This window comes from Puntigrus tetrazona, chromosome 4 (genome assembly GCF_018831695.1).
Source record: "Puntigrus tetrazona isolate hp1 chromosome 4, ASM1883169v1, whole genome shotgun sequence".
Lineage (NCBI taxonomy): Eukaryota > Metazoa > Chordata > Actinopteri > Cypriniformes > Cyprinidae > Puntigrus > Puntigrus tetrazona.
In genome coordinates this window covers 16,398,516-16,422,005 of record NC_056702.1, presented here as the reverse complement: position 1 = coordinate 16,422,005, position 23,490 = coordinate 16,398,516, and the positions used below count along the sequence as shown (strand labels likewise).

The window sequence follows — 23,490 nt, the reverse complement described above, 5'->3', positions numbered from 1 at the left end:
GACTGCTAAATATCTTCTCGAATGGTCCACAACATAACCCTAAACCTACTCTGTCTATTCTGAGAGTAGACATGCAAATTAATGAGAATTAGTTGGCATGTAGTAACAAAGTTACTTATAGTAAGTAGAATGTCTATTGCAGACTATCGAATAAAGCGTAACCAAATAAGCTTTCCGTTAAATGTTTGCGCACATTAAAGATGTAATCTGATACCTACCCACAATTCTCCTGCTGACAGTACTGCTTATCTATAATTTGTTGATTCTGCGTAACGAGGATGGAATGTATAGTTGTGTTTGTCCCTGTAAAGAAGACATAACCCAATTCGCAAACCGATATTTGTGCAAGTTATTCTTTGGGAAAAATCTATAGCGATAAATCAAAGCATCAAGTAAATGAAAACTAGCTTTTAGTTGAGGTTATCCATCAACTTACAGTCAGTAGAATTTTTCACTTTGTCCGGAAGTTTTTCTAACCACTTCTCTGAAAGGGAATAAGTGAAAATGACACGAAGACAGCCACAAATATATAGAAAGCATATTGGCAGACAGAAGACTGCCACCACCTCTCTGCATTTTCCTTGAATTGATGACTCCATGCGAAAGAGCATCGAAGGGGACAGTTGTGTCCGTCAGTTGAGCGTTATGATTATAAATTAAATTTGAAGGACAGCAGTAGACTTCATCTGAATAAAACACATTGGAGACATCGATGTCTGGAGGCCAGGGACGAGGAGAGGTCGTGGAGAACACTGCAAACAGTCAAAATGAAATTCACCATATAAAATAAACAATGGATAGAATATACAGCCAAACCGACTCGTGTGTAGTTTCCCTAAAGTTCTACATACAGTACCTGTAGTCGACGATGCTGTCGTGCTGTAAGTTGGCATAACATTGCTGTTGTTGAAACTATACATGGCAAGAAAGTAGATAGCAAGAAAGAAGTTAAATCTTACACCAAACAACAGTTCATTAAGTAGAAGTAACTGTGATGTAACAAGCATGCCAAGTGATGTGATATAACCGGCATAACCTAGTCTCTGCGCGCCCAGTACATTGGTGTGTACTGATTCTGATCACTGACGTTGACATTGTACCTGTTATTGAAGTCCATGTCTTCTTGTAATGTCAACATATAAAGTGCAGTAATAGAGATGACGCTAAAAAAAATAATAAGAAATGATCAATCTTGTCATGTATATTGAAATATCAAGATCAAGTAGCTTTAACTTAAGCAAGATTCCACCTTAAATACAACTTTGTTATTTGAGCCATGAACATTTTTAAAATAAGAATGCCCTTCCAGATGTACAATTTTTATTATTTTATGTGGTAATGACCAATAGAGCATTATAACTATGTTCAAATTTTACATTAATAAATATCAACATATGTTGCCCATGACTGATAACAATTCATTAAGACAATATTTTGTTTTACACATGTTCTTAAATGTTATGTTAAAAATGCATGAGGCATTTTAATAAAAATAAATATAGTTAAAATATCACCATATAATATTACACAAAAGAGGCACACTGTTACCTTCAAATTATAAGATAATTCTATCTGATATTTTTGTAACATTTTTCACATATTCTTATTCTGTGACAACGTATTTATTTTCTTCTTATTTATTTTTTGTTGTGTACATTCTGATATTTTATATATATATATATATATGTAACCCTATAGAAAATAAATCTCTGATAGGGTTTAAGTATGTATTTTATTCAGTTTGTTTTAATTTATATTTGTAATGTTTACTCTTTCCTTTTTCTTTTTTAAAGTTACCTTTTTGCATGTTACGTTATGTAGCGTAAAGTTAGGTAGAAATGCACAGGGGAAAACGTGGTGCATACAATCTAACTTGTTTGGTTTTCATTGATTGGATGTCCTGTAATTTAAACCCGCCCCAAAGTAGGTGAGAGGAATCCGATTGGTTAATAGAGAAGGAAAAAGGAGAGTCGTGAGTCGAACGAACTTAAGAGACATTAGGGAAAATTGGGCTTTTCGTTCAATTGTCGTTACCGTGTGTTTTTTTCCTTTTGTATTGATTATTAACATACAGTTAATATTAACGTCGAGTTTATCAGCGTTTTCTCAAGAACGTTTACGGACATCGCCGCTGCGACCATCAGCTGTACTATAGTGTTCGTGTGTCAAAACGTTCACACGATCGCTGTCGTCGTGTACCGTGGATAGACGTTTCTTCGTTGGATTTCAAGATCGCAGGACTTTTTTTCTTTTATTCCTCCGGATAGCGCACCCAGCTACCGGAAACGTTGGGTGTTCCTCCGGCATCGTGGGACGATCGACGCTCCGGTGGAATATTGAGATCGCGATCCGGGAACGGGAAGAAAGGGTACTGTGTGTTTGTTTTTTCGTTTGCTCATTCGAGTGAAGCGGCCAGTTTCAGTTTCAAGGCCTCAACGCACACTAGCCACGACACAGGCCTGCAACGGGGAGGTGTGTGTGTGTGTGTGTGTGTGTGTGTGTTTTTGTGGGCCCACTGTTGTTGCTGTTTGTTACGTTGATTTGATTTATTTATTCATTACATTGTCTGTTTTCCTATAACCTAAAGAGGGAGGGAGATACGTGGTTTGGAGAAAATTAGGAGTTAGGAAGTATTTTTCTTAATTGAAGTATCTTGCTTTTCTTTTCTATTTCATTAAATTATATTTTTTCTATCCGTGAAACATCTTGTTTGTTTTCAAGGGTATTGTCTCCGGAAATAACATATAAAAAGGTAAGATCAGAGAGAGGGGGGCCTTAATCCAACAACACAAGGCATTTATTTATGAACCAAGAGCAATCCCTTATAAATTTCTACATCAGAAAGAGAGGGGGTGCTACACAAAGTGGGGGCTCGTCCGGGATCACTCCTCTCTCATAAGTCAAATCCTTTAAGGAAAAAAGAGCACAGTTAAGCACAAACTAACAGGCATTCTAAGTGACAGTGGTTAAATACACCCTCAACATGGCTTTGGGAAAACACCCTTCTTTAAAAGCAGAGTTAACCAGTTGGTGTGAAGAAGTGGGCATCTGCGAGACGCATGCTGTGATGTTGTTGAATGTACCCACACGCACAGAAGTGGCAGTTATTGAAGATGTAATGCAAGGGGTAAAATTCCTAGGAAGAGTTCGTGTAAGAGACACCAGAGAAGGACCTACCTCACATTCTATGCTAGTATTGTGTGAATGCAAACAAACTGTTGATGTCACGCGTGATACCACCAGAATTGACGCCTGATGAAACAGGTGAACCCTGGACAGTTGTAGTAGTCTCTACAAAAGACACCTTACCTGACACTCCATCAGATGGATTTACTGAAAAGCTTACAAAGTTTCTGACGGGAGAAGGAAAGTCATTAGCGGATGTACAAGCTTTGTTTTCTCCCCGCAGTTCAGCCGATGGGTCCCCAGAATCCATCATACGGGCCGTGGGTGAGATTTTGGAAAAGACTGTGAAACCTCTGAGAAAGCAGTGCTTACAGACGTCTACGTACCTTTTCTGCCATAATGCCAACACCCATGGGAGAGGAAAGTATGGAGAACTGGATGGAACAGGCCCGCTTAATGATAACAGAGTGTGAATGCACCGAAAAAGAAAAACGACGAAGAATTATTGAAAGTGTCAAAGGACCGGCATTGGAAATAATAAGAGCAGTTCGTTTCTCCAATCCTGAGGCAAGTGCGTTGCAATATTTGGAGGCATTAGAGAGCACATTTGGGTCATCTGAGTCTGGGGAGGACTTGTACTTTAAGTTTCGTTTGATGCGTCAAAATTCAGGTGAGGCTCTGTCTGAGTTTCTAAGACGTATTGATAAAACCCTGCACAAAGTAGTGGAACGTGATGGACTGTCTCCTAGATTGGTGGATAAGGTTCGTGTGGAACAGCTGATAAGAGGTGCTGTGCATTCCGACATGATGTTACTTCAGTTAGGACTTCGTGAACGAAGGGAACGCCCGCCCTCATTTCTAAGTCTGTTGAAAGAGATACGAGAGGCTGAGGAAAATGAAGCAGCCCGACACAGGATGACTGCTAAAGCCAAAGCGATACGTCTTCATGACGATGGGGGAATTAGCCCCTCAGTCATTCATGAACTCAAGTCAGAGATTCAGGAGCTGAGAACACACATATGTGGAAGTGAGTTTAAAGCCGTGACCACGTCTTCCATGGCGCTGAAAGCAAGAGAAGAAACATGCAAGCGTACTGATAAGACTGATGATTCCGGCGCGGAGCTGAAAAGCAAGTTCAACAGCTGCAACACGAATTGGCAGTTATGAGTGTTAGCAACAATCAGCAGACGCCCTCAGTCCCTGAACTGCAACCGAAATCCTTCCAGTCCCCGACCGTTTCTGCCTCATTTAGATTCAAGACAAGTAGGAACAAAGATGATTATTTCTGCTACCGCTGTGGCGAAGATGGCCATATTGCCACCAAGTGTCAAGCTCCGCCAAATGCTGATCAGGTGATTCAGAAGCTGGTTCGCTCTCTACGAAGGGCCAGGAGTGGAAAGCATGATGAAGTATTCGATCAGAAAAAGATTTTAATCAAGTATGTTTCTAAAAGAGGCCAAACAGAGGTACGCTGGTCAGGTGATTTGCCCAAAGGACTGGTCGGTCCAGCATCAACTGTAGAAGTGAAGCTCAATGGCTGTTTATGTCACGCTCTTTTAGACAGTGGGTCACAAGTAACCATAGTATTTGAAAGCTGGTATTCCAAGAACCTGAGTGATGTGCCTATTCACCCTTTAACTAGCCTATCCATATGGGGCCTCAGTTCTTCTAGCTATCCTTACAGAGGTTACATTGTAGTGGATGTCACTTTTCCTGCCTCGGTCACTGGGATTGAAGAGCCACTGTCCATCTTGGCACTGGTATGCCCAGACCCTCAAGGTCCTCACAGCTGCCTGTCCTATAATTGGTACCAACGCAAGTTTCTTTAAACGTCTTGCTACCCTGAGTCGAGAGCTAGAAGGATCCAGTGTGGCACATTCCTGAGAATCCAGACTCAGCCCTTAGAGACCCACTTTCCTCGAATGTCCGAGACTGATCACCTCGCTGACAAACCTGAAGGAAATCTTAAGTGGATGGGGCCTGGACACTGTATTGTTCCATCTAAGGGGAAGATATGCACAGTGTGTAAAATGGAGACTGACCAACCAATGAAGAGAGAGATCTTTGTTGTGGACGGACCGGTGCAGGATAGTTTGCCATCTGGACTGTTCATAACTCCAGTGATTCTGCCTCCTTCTGTTGCTGAAGATATGAATGTCAAGGTACTGGTACACAATGAAACCTCCAAAGATATCTCCATTCCAGCTGGAACAGTGATTGCCAATGTTTATTCCACCGACACAATCACTACCACCTCAAAGAGCCAGAGCTCAACTGTAATTGACCCTCAGCTGTTTGACTTTGGTGAGTCAGCACTACCTAAGGCCTGGGAACAGAGATTGAGACAGAAGCTGTCGGCCAGGGGAGAGGTGTTTTCCAAACAAGAATGGGATGTAGGATTAGCTCAGGGGTTGAACATCGTGATTCGTTTACATGACGCCAGACCATTTAGAGAACGCTCCAGACGAATCGCTCCTGCGGATATCGATGATGTGAGGCGCCACATCAAAGAACTGCTGGCTGCTGGAATCATAAAAGAGTCAAGGAGTCCATATGCTTCGCCCATTGTAATTGCACGGAAGAAGAGTGGGGCCATCAGAATGTGCATTGACTACCGAACTCTTAATGCAAGGACTACCCCAGATCAGTACACCACACCCAGAATCGAGGATGCCTTGGACTGTTTAGCAGGTAGTAGGTGGTTTACAGTATTGGACCTTCGTAGTGGGTATTATCAAATACCCATGGCTGAAGAAGATAAAGAGAAGACAGCCTTCATCTGCCCTCTGGGTTTTTACCAATTTGAACGGATGCCACAAGGTGTTACTGGAGCTCCAGCCACGTTTCAGCGGCTGATGGAGAAAGCCGTTGGCGATATGCACCTTTGCAAGTCATAGTTTACCTTGATGACATCATAGTGTTTGGACGTACACTTGAAGAACATGAGGAGAGATTGATGAAAGTGTTGGATCGTCTCAAAGAATGTGGTCTCAAAGTGTCGATTGACAAATGTCAGTTCTGTCAGCCTAAAGTGCAGTACGTAGGTCACATAGTGTCTGCGGCTGGAGTGTCCCCTGATCCCAAAAAGATTGAAGCTGTAACGAGTTGGAAAATGCCAACTGATCTAAAATCTTTGAGATCTTTCCTCGGATTCTGTGGATTTTACAGACGTTTCATAAAGGGTTACTCTGCCATAGTGAGGCCTTTGACGGAACTTACAAAAGGTTACCCTCCAACATCTGGAAGAACTAATAAACCTGGAGATGGCCGGTGCTATTTTAAAGAATCAGAACCCTTTGGAGAGCGTTGGGATGACACCTGTACAACAGCTTTTAATCAAGTCATTCACTGCCTCACAAATGCTCCTGTGCTTGCTTTTGCAGACCCCACGAAGCCATACATACTACACGTGGATGCCAGCATGAATGGTCTAGGCGCTGTCCTGAATCAGGGACATCCTGAAGGGCTCAGGCCAGTAGCCTTTGCAAGCAGGAAGTTGAGTGATTCAGAGGGACGTTACCCAGTTCATCAGTTGGAATTCTTGGCATTAAAGTGGGCAGTGGTGGACAAGTTCCATGACTACCTATATGGTGCCCAGTTCACAGTAATGACAGACAACAACCCACTTACGTATGTGTTGTCCAGTGCCAAGCTGAACGCCACAGGTCATCGTTGGTTAGCTGCATTGGCTACTTATAATTTTAATGTAAAGTATAAACCTGGGCGTCATAACATTGATGCAGACATCCTTTCTCGTTATCCCTGGGAACCCAACAAGTCCTCAGATTGGAAGGAAATACCCAATTCAGGTGTAAGAGCTATCTGTCAGTTAGCTGTCGCTTCTGAGACTGAGGAGTCAAGACTGGCAGATCAACTGGGTCTTCCTCCCCAGAGTATTCCTGAGGCCTATGCTTGTCCAACCACGCTGAGTCTAAGTCTAATGGAACAGCTGACTAGTTCAGAGCTAAAGACTGCACAAGAGGAGGATCTTATAATTGGTGACATTAGGCGAGTGTTAGAGTCAGGGAAAATAATTACCTCTATTAAGAGTCCCAACCCTTATGTTACACTGTTACAGAGACAGGGTTCTAAGCTAAAAATTCAGAATGGACTTTTGTACAGAATTACCCAGAGTTCCTCTGGAAAAGAAAAGTTGCAGCTTGTCCTTCCCGAAAAGTACTGGACTCAGGTACTGCGGTCTTTGCACGACGAATCAGGACATTTGGGAGTGGAGAAAACAGCTGAACTCTTAAAAGATCGTTTCTATTGGCCACGGATGTTTCAGCATGTGGAGCAGTATATCAAGAACTGTGGACGTTGCATTGCAAGAAAGACTTTGCCAAAGAAGGTTGCTCCATTGAACCACATAACCAGCAGTGGGCCACTTGACCTTGTGTGCATAGATTTTCTGTCACTTGAGCCTGACTCCAAAGGATTTGGTAACATTCTTGTGGTAACAGACCATTTTACCCGTTATGCACAAGCATTCACCTGTAAAGATCAAAAAGCTCTGACTGTCGCCAAAACCCTGTGTGACAAGTTCTTCATTCATTATGGTTTACCCTCTCGTATACATTCTGACCAGGGTCGAGATTTTGAGAGTGGTCTTATAAAGGAGCTATTGAAGATGCTTGGAATTCGAAAATCCAGAACATCACCGTATCATCCACAAGGGGACCCACAGCCAGAAAGGTTTAACAGAACTCTCTTATCTATGCTTGGGACACTGCATCCAGCAGAGAAAAGCCGATGGAGTCAACACATCAATTGCTTGGTACATGCTTATAATTGTACTAAAAATGAAGCAACCGTTACTCACCATACTATCTTCTTTTTCGGAAGAGAGGCTCGTTTGCCAGTGGATGTATGTTTTGGAACAGTACCAGATGGAAAGGAGTCAACAACCATCATCAGTATGTGCAAAGGATGAAAGTGGACTTGCAAAGAGCCTATCAGCTAGCAACGGAAACTGCCCAAAAGTCTCAACAAAGAAATAAGCGGTTGTATGACAGGAAAGTGAAACACCAGATCTTGGCTGTCGGAGATCGAGTGTTGATTAGGAACCTTGCTATGGTGGGGAGGAATAAGCTTGGTGACAAGTGGAGTTCCATTCCTTACCTGGTAGTTGAACAGCTCACAAATTTACCAGTGTATCGTCTGAAACCTGAAAGTGGTATGGGAAGTGTACGAACTTTGCATCGAGATCATATCTTACCAATTGGGGATGATGTGAGACTGACTGCTCCTCCAGCATCAGTGGATCGTCTGGCACAACCTGAAACAAGAGCACGATCTGTAAAGAGAAAACAAGGAAATGGATCAGGAGGAACAAATGTGACCCTGGAAGTAAACAACCAGGAGAGTGACTGGGAAGTGAAGAGGAGTTGTGCTACTTTTACCCAGACCGGGTGGAAAACCAGCCACAAACAAAGAGTAGTGACCCTTTTACGCCTTCTGTGGAAAAGGACGCTATCTACGGTGAACATTACTTACTTGAACCTTCTACTGATGATACTGTACCTTTGCTCCAAGACGAATTCCTAGAAGAATCAAACCTAGCTGAAGCAGGGGAATCAAATCTAGAAGGGGAGTGAGTCGGAATAGGAGTGTCCAAAGAGATCCAGTAGAGCCAGTCCAGTTACGCCCCAGAAGAGAAATAAGGCCTGTGGTCAAACTGAGCTACGACAGATTAGGCCAGCCCACTAACCGTTCTCTAAATTCGGTTCTAAGAGGGATGGTAATAACTGGTGGGGGTAATATAGGGCTGAGGAAACCATTCTGTAATACAGTTTGGTGTCACCCATTAGCTCAGTGTTCTTGGTGTGCTCTATTAAATAATTCCCTAATACCCAGAGTAGTAGTCCCAGTTTAGAAAATAATCTCATGGGGGCATGAGATGTTTTAGAAGGGGGAGAGTGTAACCCTATAGAAAATAAATCTCTGATAGGGTTTAAGTATGTATTTTATTCAGTTTGTTTTAATTTATATTTGTAATGTTTACTCTTTTCCTTTTTCTTTTTAAAGTTACCTTTTTGCATATTACGTTATGTAGCGTAAAGTTAGGTAGAAATGCACAGGGGAAAACGTGGTGCATACAATCTAACTTGTTTGGTTTTCATTGATTGGATATCCTGTAATTTAAACCCGCCCCAAAGTAGGTGAGAGGAATCCGATTGGTTAATAGAAGAGAAGGAAAAAAGGAGAGTCGTGAGTCGAACGAACTTGCGAGAGATTAGGGGAAAAATTGGGCTTTTCGTTCAATTGTCGTTACCCGTGTGTTTTTTTTCCTTTTGTATTGATTATTAACATACAGTTAATATTAACGTCGAGTTTATCAGCGTTTTCTCAAGAACGCGTTCACGGACACGCCGCGCCGCGACCATCAGCTGTACTATAGTGTTCGTGTGTCAAAACGTTCACACGATCGCTGTCGTCGTGTACCGTGGATAGACGCGTTTCTTCGTTGGATTTCAAGATCGCAGGACTTTTTTTCTTTTATTCCTCCGGATAGCGCGCTCCAGCTACCGGAAACGTTGGGTGTTCCTCCGGCATCGTGGACGATCGACGCGGTGGAATATTGAGATCGCGATCGGGAACGGGAAGAAAGGGTACTGTGTGTTTGTTTTTTCGTTTGCTCATTCGAGTGAAGCGGCCAGTTTCAGTTTTTTTCAAGGCCTCAACGCACACTAGCCACGACACAGGCCTGCAACGGGGAGGTGTGTGTGTGTGTGTGTGTGTGTGTGTGTGATTTTGTGGGCCCACTGTTGTTGCTGTTTGTTACGTTGATTTGATTTATTTATTCATTACATTGTCTGTTTTCCTATAACCTAAAGAGGGAGGGAGATACGTGGTTTGGAGAAAATTAGGAGTTAGGAAGTATTTTTCTTAATTGAAGTATCTTGCTTTTCTTTTCTATTTCATTAAATTATATTTTTTCTATCCGTGAAACATCTTGTTTGTTTTCAAGGGTATTGTCTCCGGAAATAACATATAAAAAGGTAAGATCAGAGAGAGGGGGGCCTTAATCCAACAACACAAGGCATTTATTTATGAACCAAGAGCAGTCCCTTATAAATTTCTACATCAGAAAGAGAGAGGGGGTGCTACATATATATATATATATATATATATATATATATATATATATATATATATATATATACTATACAAAAGATATGCAAAAACCATGAAGGTGATTGCTTCATTCAGGAAATACCTATTAAATAACAGCATTTTCAGATTATTTAAATGACATTTTACTATAATTGTAATTGTATAAATCTACAGTAAAACAAAAAATTACAGTTTAATTCTCTATTCATTACTGACCCATTCGGGAGGTTCCAATTTTATTTTTAGTTTTAGTTTTGCTCTAATTTGATACTATATATGAATAGAACGTTTAAGATAAAGTGTACTTAAGAAGAACGTCTTACCAAAGAGCCATGGTTGTTACTAGCATGATAATACTAGCTTGGAATACTCTGTGTTGAAGACAGTTGTGATATCTCCCACAGAAGTAGTTCTGAAAGAGAAGTATCTATATTTGTCACATATATTGTACAAATTGATAAATAAAGCGATTTTTACATACTGTGCTTGACTGCGGTGGTGTTGGCGGAGGAAGTTTTGAATGGAGTGTGTGGTTTTTGTGGATTTTCCTGTGAAACAAAGATTTTAGCAAAACAAATAATTTCAGATGAAAATAAAATACATACACATATGGTGGTAAAAGAGAGTTTTTATTAACAGTTTAGTTTCTATATTTTTAAAGTTGCAGTCATTTTATGTAAATTCGTTAATTTTGTAAATTTGTAACTTTTATTACTTTATTTTAGCGCATCAAGTTAATACGAAGCCCTGCGCATGACATGCAGGAATAAAATGGTAGGCTAAATAGTGTACAAAATTTTGTTTTCTTGCTTGTTTTGGGCAGGGCTCCCTAAATTAAACTAAGTTTAAAATGAGAAATGTTTTCTTTGCTACCTTTGTATATAAACCAATGTCTATTTTCCCTGGTGAAAAACAAGTACATTTCCATAATGTATTTAATTTATGGAAGTGCACTTGTTTTTCACCTAGGTTAGGTAACTTAGAAAATGTTCAGTGCTTGACTGTAGGAAACACCGATTCATGGGTCTCCTTGTTTGTTGAGAAAATGTGTAACAAACTTGATGAAAGGGATATAGAGAGAAATGCAGTGTGGAAAGTGAAGAAAATCGAACCAGACCCTTTAGCAGAAGTTCCACCATTGGACTGCATGCTACCCAACCTCTTCAGCTTGGCCAAGCGAGTGTTCCAAACCTCAAGCTCTTGAATACGTGTCTCAAGGTTATCTGTGAGTTTACACAGCTGCTTCACAGCACCTACATTCTCCATAAAAATCTGCTCCTTTAGGAAATAACGACCAAAATTATTTTCACACACCATCCTCAAATGTCTAGAGAAGGTCAATGCTATTACTAACAAATATCTGAGAGACTTACTTTGTCCACCATGAGAAAATGATCAATCGTCTCCCCGTTTATGCACGTGATGTCACCCATCTCCCTCACGGCCGAAGGCAGGAGTTCTTTGACTTCCTGCGCTATGATTCCTAATCAAAGAGACACCTGATATGTGATTATCTGTCTTCAGAACAATATAAAAAATACAGCGCGTATGATAATTTAGCCTGTACCCGTTTCATGACACTGATCAATTCCCATCCTTGAGGCAAACTCTGGTTTGTAATCGTATTCCACTATTCTCATCTGAGCAATCCTCTTGAGCTGCTCCGTTGAGTCCACCTGCAATGTCACAGACGTAACATTTTAGTGGTTTTCGCTGGTTGGATCTGATGTTAATATATAGAATAACTTTTGGGAGGCCATTTATTTGAGAAAGCTTATTTGAATGCCATTTTGATAGTTTGTCGTTATATTGTCTAAGCAGATAAATGCTCACTTCCTGAATGTTTTGTTTGGCCCTTCTGTCTGAGGGATGCATGACATTGCCCATTATCTTGGCATTCCCACAAACCACCAAAGCCTCATCAGGGCTGTCTGTGTTAATGCCAACCCTCCCGTGACACACAACGGTCTCTGGGATCTGTCCTTTTTGCCAGAGCACGTCACTATCATTCTCAAACTGACCAGGGTTGGAGGCCTTTAGATGGAGAGATGATAAAAGTTGTTGTTAAGTCCAATAGAAAGCTTCCATTTCTGAAGCAGCAGTTCTTGAGAAAAATATGTGCAAATAGGGAGTTCATAACAGAATATTTTAGCTTACCCTAACAATGATTCTTTCAGAAACATTAGCAACCAGCAGAAAACGTTCCTCTTTCACAGTCGCATACAGACCAACAACCATCTTAAAGTACCTATGAAACATAAGAAAAAACATACAACTAGTTTTATTGCTGTTAACCATATTTGAATATGCATTAATCAATGTTAACACTACATTCATATAGATGATTTTATTGATGTAATTTTAAGTATGAAACTCTTTCTCTATTATCATTTAAAATATCATCATTTCTGTGGAACAGAACCAATCTGTGAACCGATCGCAAAGGTGTAAAAAGTACTGAAATATTTTACTCAAGTAAAAGACATACTTGAGTAAAAGTTAAAAAATTTAATTGTACTCAAGTATTAAATTTTTTGGCTCGTGGGACTCCTGAGGCAACTGATTGGTACCGGTGGGCCAAGCGGACTGCAGCATGTTTGGATGTGGAGGCAAAACCATCACCCTGGCTGAGGTCACTGAGGTAGTTAAGAAGCTCCTCGGTGGCAAAGCACCGGGGGTGGATGAGATCTGCCCCGAGTACCTCAGGTCTCTGGATGTTGTGGGGCTGTCTTGACTGACACGCCTTTGCAGCATCGCATGGAGGTGGGGGACAGTACCTCTAGACTGGCAGACTGGGGTGGTGGTTCCTCTTTTTAAGAAGGGGGACTGAAAGGTGTGCTCCAACTATATGGTGAACACACTCCTCAGCCTCCTCACGCAAGTCTATGCCAGGGTACTGGAGAGGAGAATACATCCGATAGTCAAACCTCATTTTCAGGAGGATCAATGTGGCTTTCGTCCTGGGCGTGGAACACTGGACCAACACTATGCCCTTTTCAGGGTACTGGAGGGTTCCTGGGAGCCTAACCAGTCCACATGTGCTTTGTGAATTTAGAGAAGGTGCAGCTGAGTGTGAAGCGGCTGGGATGAGAATCAGCACCTCTAAGTCTGAGGCCATGGTTCTTAGTCGGACAAGGGTGGCTTGCCCCCTTCAGGTTGGTGGGGAGTTCCTGCCTCAGGTGGAGGAGTTTCAGTATCTTGGGGTCTTGTTCATGAGTGAGGGGAGGATGGAACGAGAGATCGACAGATGGATCGGTGCAGCTTCTGCAGTAATGCAGTCTCTGAACCGGTCTGTCATGGTGAAGAAGGAGCTGAGCTGCAAGGCAGAGCTCTCGATTTACCAGTCGATATTCGTTCCTACTCTCACCTATGGTCATGAGCTTTGGGTCATGACCGAAAGGATGAGATCCTGGATACAAGTGGCCGAAATGAGTTTCCTCTGTAGGGTAGCTAGGTACTCCCTTAGATATATGGTGAAGAGCTCAGTCATTCGGGAGAAGCTCGGAGTCTGGGGAGAGGGAAGTCTGGGCGTCCCTGCCTAGACTGCTGCCCCCGCGACCTGGCCATGGATAAGGGGTAGTAAATGGATATAGCAGTAATATTTTAAACTTGACTGTCATGTTTACCTTATGTGGTTTCTGGAGTGGTCCTGCATAATACAGAATATAATACATTGCATAATACAGACTAAAATGTTTTGCTTGTGTTCATCAAGAAAGAAAGTCATAAACATCTGGGACAACATAAGAATACATTTTTGGGTGAACTTTTAATAACAATTTGATGCAAAGGTTGGAAACATATTCCAAACAGGATGCAAGAATGGGATGAATAAATGAGGAGAGTCACAGAATTAAAATATTTTGAAACACTGTTTTTATCTACCTCACTGTCTAAAAGGATAATAAATCTTTTTCTTTTTTTTCTCAGCAAACATTGCTACATAATTATTTACAACTAATTGTATAAATTAAAATAATGGAGTTATTAAGATTAAAAAATTTATTAATTGAGAGTCCAAATGTTACGTGTGTTGTGTTTAATGTGTTACCCTGTCTTTCTGTTTGCCCTTTTTTTTTTTTGGATTATTAGTTAATTAGTCCCCACCTGTGTTTCTGATTTCCCAATTATGTCTTTGTGTTTAAATACCCTGTCTCTTGCATTTTCCTTTGTCGGTCCTTAATGTTGAATAATGTATATTGTATGATGATGCTAAGTTCCTATATTAAAAGAATCATTTTGTTACTTCCTATGAGAAGTTTCACTACAACCACAATACGTGACAGAGGGACCGACCTATACTGAAGATGGACTAGGCTGAGGATTTCCTTTCCAACCTCCACCAAGAGCACAGGTCATTGGAGCAGTAAATGGAGGAATTATGCAATGAGGACATGAGCACCAGCAGCCTTGCCAGAGTGACGAACTCCTGTGACTGTCTGGCCAAACCCTCAAGAAACTCAGGGAGATTTAATGGACCTGACCACCCCCCAGTGTAAGGCCCCTTGCCTCCGTCCTCTCGTTCTGTCCAGCTGCCCAGAGACTCTGCTCGTTCCGTCCTGAGCATGCTTTGCCAGAGCACCCTCCTGAGCTTGCGCTGCCATAGCAGTATTAAGCCTAAAGGAGATTTCAGATTTCCAGCCTTCTCACCCGTTCCTGTCTCCACCTCTGGATCCTGTCAGCCCTATTCAGCATCCATCAGCATAGTGGCTGGGGATCCCATGACTCTGCCTCCAGCCTCTGAGTCCTGGACTCCCCATTGGCCCTTCGACTTATCGGCTCTACCATGGCTCCTAGCTTAGTCCTCTCTGCCGTGCTCTGGCAGTCCATCAGCTCCACAGGGTTCCCTCGTCGCTTTGGCTCCACTTTGGTCAGTCGTCAAACCATCTGCCGCCTCAAGATTCCACTCCTTCGGCTTTGCCTCGCCCCTCTAGTCCTCTGGCTTTAACAGGCTTCTTCTTCCCTCTGGTTCCACCTCAGTCCTTGGTCATTTCAACTCCACTGTGGCCTTCCGGATCACTGTTTGCACTGTCTGCATGGCCCCCTAAATTGTTTGCACTGTCTGCACGGCCGCCTGAACTGTTCACACTACTGTGGCCGTCCGAGTCTCCTAACTCACCCTGGAGACCTCCTGTGACTCATTATGACATATGTGACGTATTGGCCTCCAGGGCGCCCACCCACTCTCCCTTTTCGGTGTTGTATGGTGCGGATTGGTGGGGGTTAATGTTACATCTATCAGAGCGTATGCTACAATTGCGCCCTCATGAGCAACAGGACAATTCAATTGTAATGTAATGTACGTCATAATTCAGGTTTAGTGTGGCTTAGTAGTTTGTGCATTGCATTATATTATATGGTATGTTGTTATGCAATCATGAGTTTGATCCCAGAAAATGCATGTGTATATGAACTATAAATCATGATTTTGCACTATTTCTTTAAGGGGTACATTTAGGAGTGAATTAGGTGTTTATAATAAGCAAAATGTACGAATTACCATGAAATGGGTGCAAAAATATACACATTTGGACACACGTTGGACCACGTTGGACCAGCATTCAGAGACTGCTTGTAACTAACCTCTGGTCAGGATTCGGCTTGCCCTTTTTTCTCATGTTATTTGCTGTGGTTTCACTGAAGTGTAACCTTCCTAATGTCACCTTTGTGATTTTGTCTCCTGGCAGATTTACTCTGAAAGAGATGTTAAACCAAAACACTGTAAAAATGACACATTCTAAATGTTTTTCCACATGCTTTGAGTATCCTGACACTTACCTGACTGGTAAGAATGGCTTCTTGCTGCGGTCTGACTGCGACTGCTCTATAGTGATGAAATGGTCCTGTGCTTCAAGCTACAAAATGGATTCAAGTGTCAAATAAATAATCTACATTCAGAACACAGATGTTTCTGTTTTGAGCCATGTTATTACTACCTTGACCCCAAACACATTCAGGTGGAAGCACTCTATGGGTATGAGACCTCTTGACGTTCTGACAAATCTAGGATCTCCAACCATCCCTATGTGAACTGTCACCTGGAAGTGGTTTTTCTTCTGACACACAAAGGCTTCATCAGCTGTGGAGTAGCTGAAACCCTTATCAGCATCCACATGGTAACCTGGAGGTGGTCTATTCAAAAGAAAAATGACATGAACGCATGAGCTTCATGGGTTTTATTGGTAAATGGAAGAAGATGTCTTCTACATGAATTATGGGCCCTCAAATTCCTTCTTCTAGAGTAGTAGGCATACATTGTACAAATGACATATAAAGAAACATTTTATACATTAAAGGAAAAGTACAATAGCATTATAAGTTTGGACATGTACCATGGTAATCCTATGGTGTTCTTTGATCTACAAAGAGTTACTTACAGGCTTTCAGATCTACTGTTGTGGAGTGAGCACCAATGACTGGGCTGATACTGGTCCCAAGTGAGCAGCTGGTGCACACTGCCCACTGGACTTACACCAGCTGTGTCACTGTCATAACACTGTGCTTCATATGATCCACCTTCTGGACCTGAAGACAACACAAGCATTAAGTTAAGACACACAGAATTATAAGTAAAGGATGGAATATACAGTAATACACAGTTAACAGATTTAAAAAAAACGGTTTGTGTGTGATGAGCAAAGACTCAGATTCTTTGGCTTTACAGTGTGAGTCCATCCATTTCAAGGAGATCAAACCGTTTGATACGTAGAGCAAGTGTGGGATGCCTAGTATTAAAAAGCATATAGTGGACCTCTATTGCTACAGGATTGCACTCCTCTGGCTTTGCCTCGTCCCTCAATCAGTTTGGCTCCGTAAGGATCATCCTTGGTGCTCTGTCGCTCTAGCTCCACTGCGGTCTTTCGGATCCATTCCTCATTCTTGATTAGTAAATTTGTTTCCATTTGTGTTCGTATCCCATTATCCCTTAGTTCCTTTGTTTGGCACTAAATTTTTCAGCTCTCCATCGTTATTTGTGTTTAGGATTTGCTTTTGGAATTAACATTTGGAAAATTAAAGAATGTTTCTCTTCATCTTCTTTTTCATTTTGTCAACCTGTGACATGTTAATGTATTTTATTTTTACTGTTTCTAGTAGGGGTAGTGAGTAGGAATGCAATAAGAAGTTGATAAACTGCTAATAATAATGAAACAAACAAAAAATAGTAATAATAATAATTATTAATATATGTGTTAATTATTTCATGCATGCAAAACATCTGAAAGTGAATAGCAATGAATAACATAATGTTACATAATATAAAAAGAACCGAATAAGCATATAGTTTTATGTGCCTGTTGAAGTTACTGGCAGATGTGTGTGCAGTTCAGTACTTTTGGAAGTTTTGCTCACAATTAACTTACAATTTACTTATATTTTGGTGCTCATTTGACAAATTACAACATGTATGGATAACAAGAAAAATATTAGGTAATACAATTAACATAAACAATTAACATTGTTTCCAAATTCCACTTAATAACTGTTAGAATGTATTATATGTGATATGTGTATGAGTATGGAGTGCCGAAGGGATCTGTCCTAGGCCATCTGCTATTTTCAATATACATGTTGCCTCATAGTAATATCAATAAAATAGGAGATTAGTTTTCATTGTTATGCTGATGATGCTCAACTATATATTTCTAAAAGAACTTTTAAAACTTTTAATCATCCAAGCTAACAGAGTGTGTTAAAAATGTAAAATATTTGATGACCCATAATAGAAATACTTATTAGACTAAAAAAATACAATTTGCATCTCAACATTTGTATTGTTTGTCCTGTTACCTCATCTACTCTGTTATAAGACAGCAACCTTTCTTTTGAAAATATTTTTCATGTTACAAAAACAGCATTTTTCATCTTAGAAACATTGCCAAGCTGCTGAAAAATTGCCTGTTTCTGATGCGGAAAAGCTAATTCAAGCACTTATAACCTCTAGACTGGACTATTGCAATGCAATGCTAGGTGGTTGTTTTCAATCTCCAATAAACAAGCTACAGGTAGTCCAAAATTCAGGTGCTAGAGTATTTCTATTATCTTATTTATGTCCCTAACTAGTCTTCTATCACACTACAATTCATCATGCTCCCTCTAAGGTCACAAAACTCTTTTCTCCTGCTAATACCTAGCATAGCAAAGTTCACTAAAGAAGGTAAAGCTTTTACACATTTGTTGTTTGAATGAACGTTTTATGGTTTTATGGTACACACTGTATTTTTGGGGCCAAATCATAGTATGGCTGCACCATCAGTTTACAACCTTTTATGTCTTTTAGTAGATAATGACAATGCAAACAAATGCAAAAAATGCACTGTTGCTTGTCTCGCTTTTATAATTTATTCAATGTTTTTTCAATGTTTGGCTTTCTTTCGCCACAAAACAGGATTTGTGTCTACCTGCCACGAAGGTACTGAAAATGATGAAAAGTACATAGGAGTCCAAAGAGATTCTGTGAGTAAGAGTAAACACAAACTGAATCGCACTTCATCGATAGCAAACCACACCTGGTTCACATGAACCAGGAAAACATTTAAGCAAATTTGGGTATGGGCACCTGATCTTAAAACTGTTACGAACCCAAAAGTACAACGTGAAAGCAACATTTGCAGATGGGCAAATAGAAAAAAATTCTGCACGTGATGCAATACTTACAGAATGTTGGTTTGGTCCAAACTGGGTCAGCACACCTGTGCCGCTCTGTGTGCCCCTCAAAAGAGTTTGACCTTCTTCTTTTCTTATTCTCATGTAAGATATTTCTGTTAAAAGAAGTACTAAAGACTGTAAATATGCTGAATGGACTGCAAAAATAAGCAGAACAGCACATGCAGCACACATCCTTACCCTACACGTTGATCATGTTTTGGGGGCATATGAGGATACATTGTCTCTGAGCACATTGCGTGGGGCACACATGAGGAGGCAGCAGCTGCATTAGCTGGCATGTGTCCTGTCGGAAGACCCATTGGTGGGCACTGAGCATATAGTGGGACAGCATGGATGGGTGCATTATGGGATGTGGTTGCCTGTGTGTAACTCTCAGCTGTGTTGAGACTGTACTGAGGGAGTGAAGCAGGTGAAATGTCTTTAATTTGTTTCCCAAGGGGTATGCCAACATCATGTTTCCTGTCTTTAAAGGGACAAGACAGAGGGAAGGACTCTTCTGATAGTCTATACACATTCTTGCTGCTTTGCTCCGGTGACCTTCTTGAATCTGGCGACAAGATGTGTTGTTTAATAACTACACGCAGCAATATAAGAACTTTGAGGTTGGAATTTCGGATCAGAGAAGACTTCACCTGGTATTTGTGGTGGAGAACTGCGCTCTGATCCTGAATCTGGTGGCGAGTCGGGTAACATACTAACAAATGAGAAAAACATGCAAAAAAATGCTGTGCCAACCTGTCATTTAGGTTAAGTGGAGTTTACTTGAAATGTTTTTACTTGGAATATTTGATAGAACTCACAAAGTGGGATCTGTCTCATTGCTCAAATACTGCTCCAGAATACTGGTGTCTACCACAGCACTCTCTAACACACCACTCACATCCTGTCCTGATGGAATTAAAAAAAAGCGTTAAAATTAAATTAAATTTCTCCTCATATGATGGATTTTGTGAAGGAGGTTTGATGAAATTAGGCTTTTAGTCAATTTGTTTTATCCATTGATTCTCTTGCTTTAAAGTAGTTTGAGATTTAACTTAACCTCCAAATTTAACAAGTTACCAAATTAAATACGCAGTCACATTTCCTGCGCTTGGCAAGATTTCACTTAAAGGTGAAGAAGTTCCTATTTTGAAGTTAGTCACATGACTTTGCTGTATTGAAAAACAGAAAGCTGCTTGTTTAATAAAAGAGTAGTATATGTATAATATAATGCAGCTCACATATAAATACTTGGACCTTTGTTGATGCAATTGCAACTTAACAGACGATTAAAATGGAATATGCAAGCTTTCTATACCTCTAGAGCCAAGACAATGAATTTCTGAAAAATTTCAAAGCATTGACAAATACCTTTCTGTCCCCCCAACCACCAAATACCAGGACACCCCAATAATCCCAAGAAAGGAAAGGGATGTTGAGAACCACCTACAGTACACAGACAGTCTGGTTCGGAAACCAGCTTCCAAAGGTTGCTGGAAATAGCTAAAATATCTAAAATATCCACTTACACTACCATACAAACAGCCCACATGGACCTTTAAACAAATTTCAGGCAAAATCCCTAGAGAATGAAGATAATAAACTCGAGGTGCCTTGGAAAGACAAACAGGCTAAATGTATAATCAATATAATATCAAGAAATGGCTCCAGAAATTAAAATGGGTTTCTCAGCGGACATAATAAAACCAACACACTGCAATAATCAACCATTTTAAACCAATTATAAAAATAATATATTACACAGATGAAACGATGAACATATAGATGAATGTATGGCCTTGATCTGTTAGCTCCTCTTACCCGTTTTATAGATCCGTGGCCTTGAACTATTGATGGTAAACTGTACCTTCATACTGTATAGATTACAAGCCACCTGTATTAGATATGAAAACCATCTAAAACACAGCCTCCATACAATCTTAACATGTACAGTCCTTAATCTGTGTCGTTTGCACAGCATAATGAATTACCTGTAATATAATTCATAGAATTCACAGAAACAATAGCTGATAGTAACATACATAAAGAGGTTAAAACAAAGACAATACACCTGACCAGCAAAAGCAGTCGTTTAACTAACATTGTAAGGTAAGTCAAGTAAGTGTTGTTTAGATGTCTTACCATTAAAAAACTGCTGCAGTGCCTCATTTTCTCCAAGAACATCCATTGAAATTTCCGAATTAGTTCCAGTTTTGTCAAAACTTTCTACTATAAAAGCACTGTGTGAACAAAATGGGACAGGCTGTACCTTTGACATGGAAAGATAGCATGAACTAACCCAAATACTAATCGCTTCACCTTTTCCCAGCAAAAAAAAAAACAGTCAGTTTGTTATGTCAAGAACACGACCACATTAGATTCCTCCTGACACAAGCTCAAACTGACCACAGCAGCGGCCATTTTAGCCGATCTGCGCGTCTGCAAAACTTCCCGTACACATCAGATTAACAGAAATGACGATATTATATAATCATCTTAATGTAGTGTAGGTTAGGTTAACAAATCATCACTACAACCCGCTTTAAACGAATTAGTACAATGCAAATATTATTAAAGCGCCCGTCCCCTTGAGTTGATCCCAATAGCAATACATTTAGATTGGGTTTCCTCAAAAACGCCAACGAAAAAGCTTCTACCTTTCCGCCCAAAATGCAGACTTCTTTTCTGTTGGATTCGACCCATCCAAGTAAACAGCTCAAGTATAATCCATCAGTAACTTCACATACACCGTCGGTAGATGTATTCTTACAATGAAATAATTAGAAATGTATACAGAATCCGAAAAAAGAGGTTCTTATTCAATGAAAATGGCAGTCGTCGTGCGGACTCGTGTGTACTTTGTTCACTGACCCTAGAGGCAAAATCCACCCGCCGCCAAGCAAACACCTGCAGGAGGCCATAAAGGAAGCTTTGCTTTATGAGGTAATCGCGCAGAGACATGCTTCGAAGGCTGAAGGGATTGATGGGTGTGTTTACGTGCAAATAGATCATTGACATCCTGGACACCTTGTGCGTTTGACCGGAACAAATACCAGAGCAAAAATTTACCACAGCAGCATTAACAATACAGTTAGGTCACAAATAAAATATAGTGGTTGCACCAAATTTAAGACAGAAGCCACATAGTCACATAGTTCAGCTGTTTAGTTGTTATAGAGTTTGTTATTTTGTAACCGGGAGGCATTTTACTGTAGTTTATCATTCGTGTAGTTGTTTGGTAATTAAAAAAACAGCAGATTTCGCTTGCCCATAAATTAATAAAAAAAAGAGAAAATATTACAATGATGTTGTGATTTTAAGTGTTATAAAAGTATTTTTGATATTTATAGATGTTTCAGAGAAGTACTTACATTTAAGCAAGCACCATTCGGGCACATTAAAAGCATGGCTGCCGAGTGAACTAAATTTATAGCTACACTTTATTTTCAGGTGTGCTTGTTACAGTGTAATTACACTTTTACAAGTACAGAGTAATATTAATTAACTACTAATTATGTACTTACTATACAGTTAGGTTTAGGATCAGGGATACTTGCATGCAATTATGCAAACTTAAATAGTAAGTACATGTAAAGTGTTAAATAAATGTGTAACTACAAGATTTAATGCGTGACATGAAGTCAAAATGATTAGTGTCGGACATTTTTAATTTTGGAGTAAAATGTGTATTTAACAAACACATTGCATAGTTATCGAAACATGTTCTAAAGATGCTCAAAAACATTTGGGGCAGTGCCAACTTGTGGTAAAAAAATTATGATATATTATTACATGGTTCAGTCAATTTCTACATGTTATATTGACTTTTAAAAGAATCCTCGGATCATGCCTATAACATTGATACTAATTATTAATTAACCATTGATACTAATGAACTATAAACAGGGAAACGTCTGGCCTGCCATTTTGATTTTCTTAAAAAAATTGATTAAGATTGACCAACATGTATGGATATTAAATAAATAAATGTGCAATTCTTCTGAAAACCTTTATATATGATAAACATGTTTTTACTATTAAAGCTGCCAAAATCAATCAATCGTGAAGTGTTGATTAGAATTATATTTTTATATTTTGATCTCATTGCATAAAAACTTGCAGTGATGAACATTGCATTCTTTACTTAACCATGATGTTTAAATATTAAAGGTCTAAGGCCAATAACTTAAAATGTAACTATACCGGAACACACACCAAAAGTCATGTTCTGTTGTCTATTTAAATGCTTGAGATCTTTAAAGTCTGGTAAGTCTTTAGTATTTTTAGCGTTCATAAGGCTGAATGCTTTTTCTAAGCTTTGATTAAACTAAGCTTTGGAATTTCTTGCACATACGTTTTGGGTACTTAGACCTTCAAAGCTGGAGCAGAAACCTCCCAGGTTTCACTTATGATATCATCATATTAAGTCATATAAATTTGGAATGACAGGAGGGTGAGAAATTATTAACATTTTTGGGTGAGCTAACCCTTTAAGCCATCCTTTTTTGAAAAGTAAAACACTAACAGATTGCCACATTTGTTATTACAGTTATCATTATATAAATCATCCACGGCCATTTACAAGTCTTCATGTATCTTCACACG

General features: G+C 40.0%; 1 protein-coding gene across 2 annotated transcripts in view; it reads right to left on the bottom strand.

The window, feature by feature from the left end:
• LOC122342594 (myelin regulatory factor-like protein) overlaps positions 1 to 23,374 on the bottom strand; it is a 28,555-nt gene extending 5,181 nt beyond the window's left edge. The window contains exons 1-22 of one of the 2 annotated variants that reach the window (XM_043236532.1): positions 21,543 to 23,374; positions 21,028 to 21,125; positions 19,707 to 19,794; positions 19,539 to 19,600; positions 19,084 to 19,453; positions 18,895 to 18,998; positions 16,617 to 16,764; positions 16,176 to 16,371; positions 16,018 to 16,094; positions 15,823 to 15,933; positions 12,397 to 12,487; positions 12,073 to 12,273; positions 11,807 to 11,915; positions 11,613 to 11,722; positions 11,357 to 11,517; positions 10,721 to 10,787; positions 10,563 to 10,651; positions 1,101 to 1,163; positions 857 to 912; positions 567 to 752; positions 437 to 484; positions 219 to 303 (exon numbers count right to left, since the gene is read on the bottom strand). In XM_043236532.1, coding sequence (XP_043092467.1) covers positions 219 to 303; positions 437 to 484; positions 567 to 752; positions 857 to 912; positions 1,101 to 1,163; positions 10,563 to 10,651; positions 10,721 to 10,787; positions 11,357 to 11,517; positions 11,613 to 11,722; positions 11,807 to 11,915; positions 12,073 to 12,273; positions 12,397 to 12,487; positions 15,823 to 15,933; positions 16,018 to 16,094; positions 16,176 to 16,371; positions 16,617 to 16,764; positions 18,895 to 18,998; positions 19,084 to 19,453; positions 19,539 to 19,600; positions 19,707 to 19,794; positions 21,028 to 21,073 — 2,468 coding nt within the window. In that variant the 5' untranslated portion in view covers positions 21,074 to 21,125; positions 21,543 to 23,374. Of the gene's footprint in view, positions 1 to 218; positions 304 to 436; positions 485 to 566; positions 753 to 856; positions 913 to 1,100; positions 1,164 to 10,562; positions 10,652 to 10,720; positions 10,788 to 11,356; positions 11,518 to 11,612; positions 11,723 to 11,806; positions 11,916 to 12,072; positions 12,274 to 12,396; positions 12,488 to 15,822; positions 15,934 to 16,017; positions 16,095 to 16,175; positions 16,372 to 16,616; positions 16,765 to 18,894; positions 18,999 to 19,083; positions 19,454 to 19,538; positions 19,601 to 19,706; positions 19,795 to 20,706; positions 20,780 to 21,027; positions 21,126 to 21,542 lie in introns of those variants that run through there. The other variant, XM_043236530.1, reaches the window with a different exon arrangement.
• Between the last annotated feature and the right edge of the window lie 116 nt (positions 23,375 to 23,490).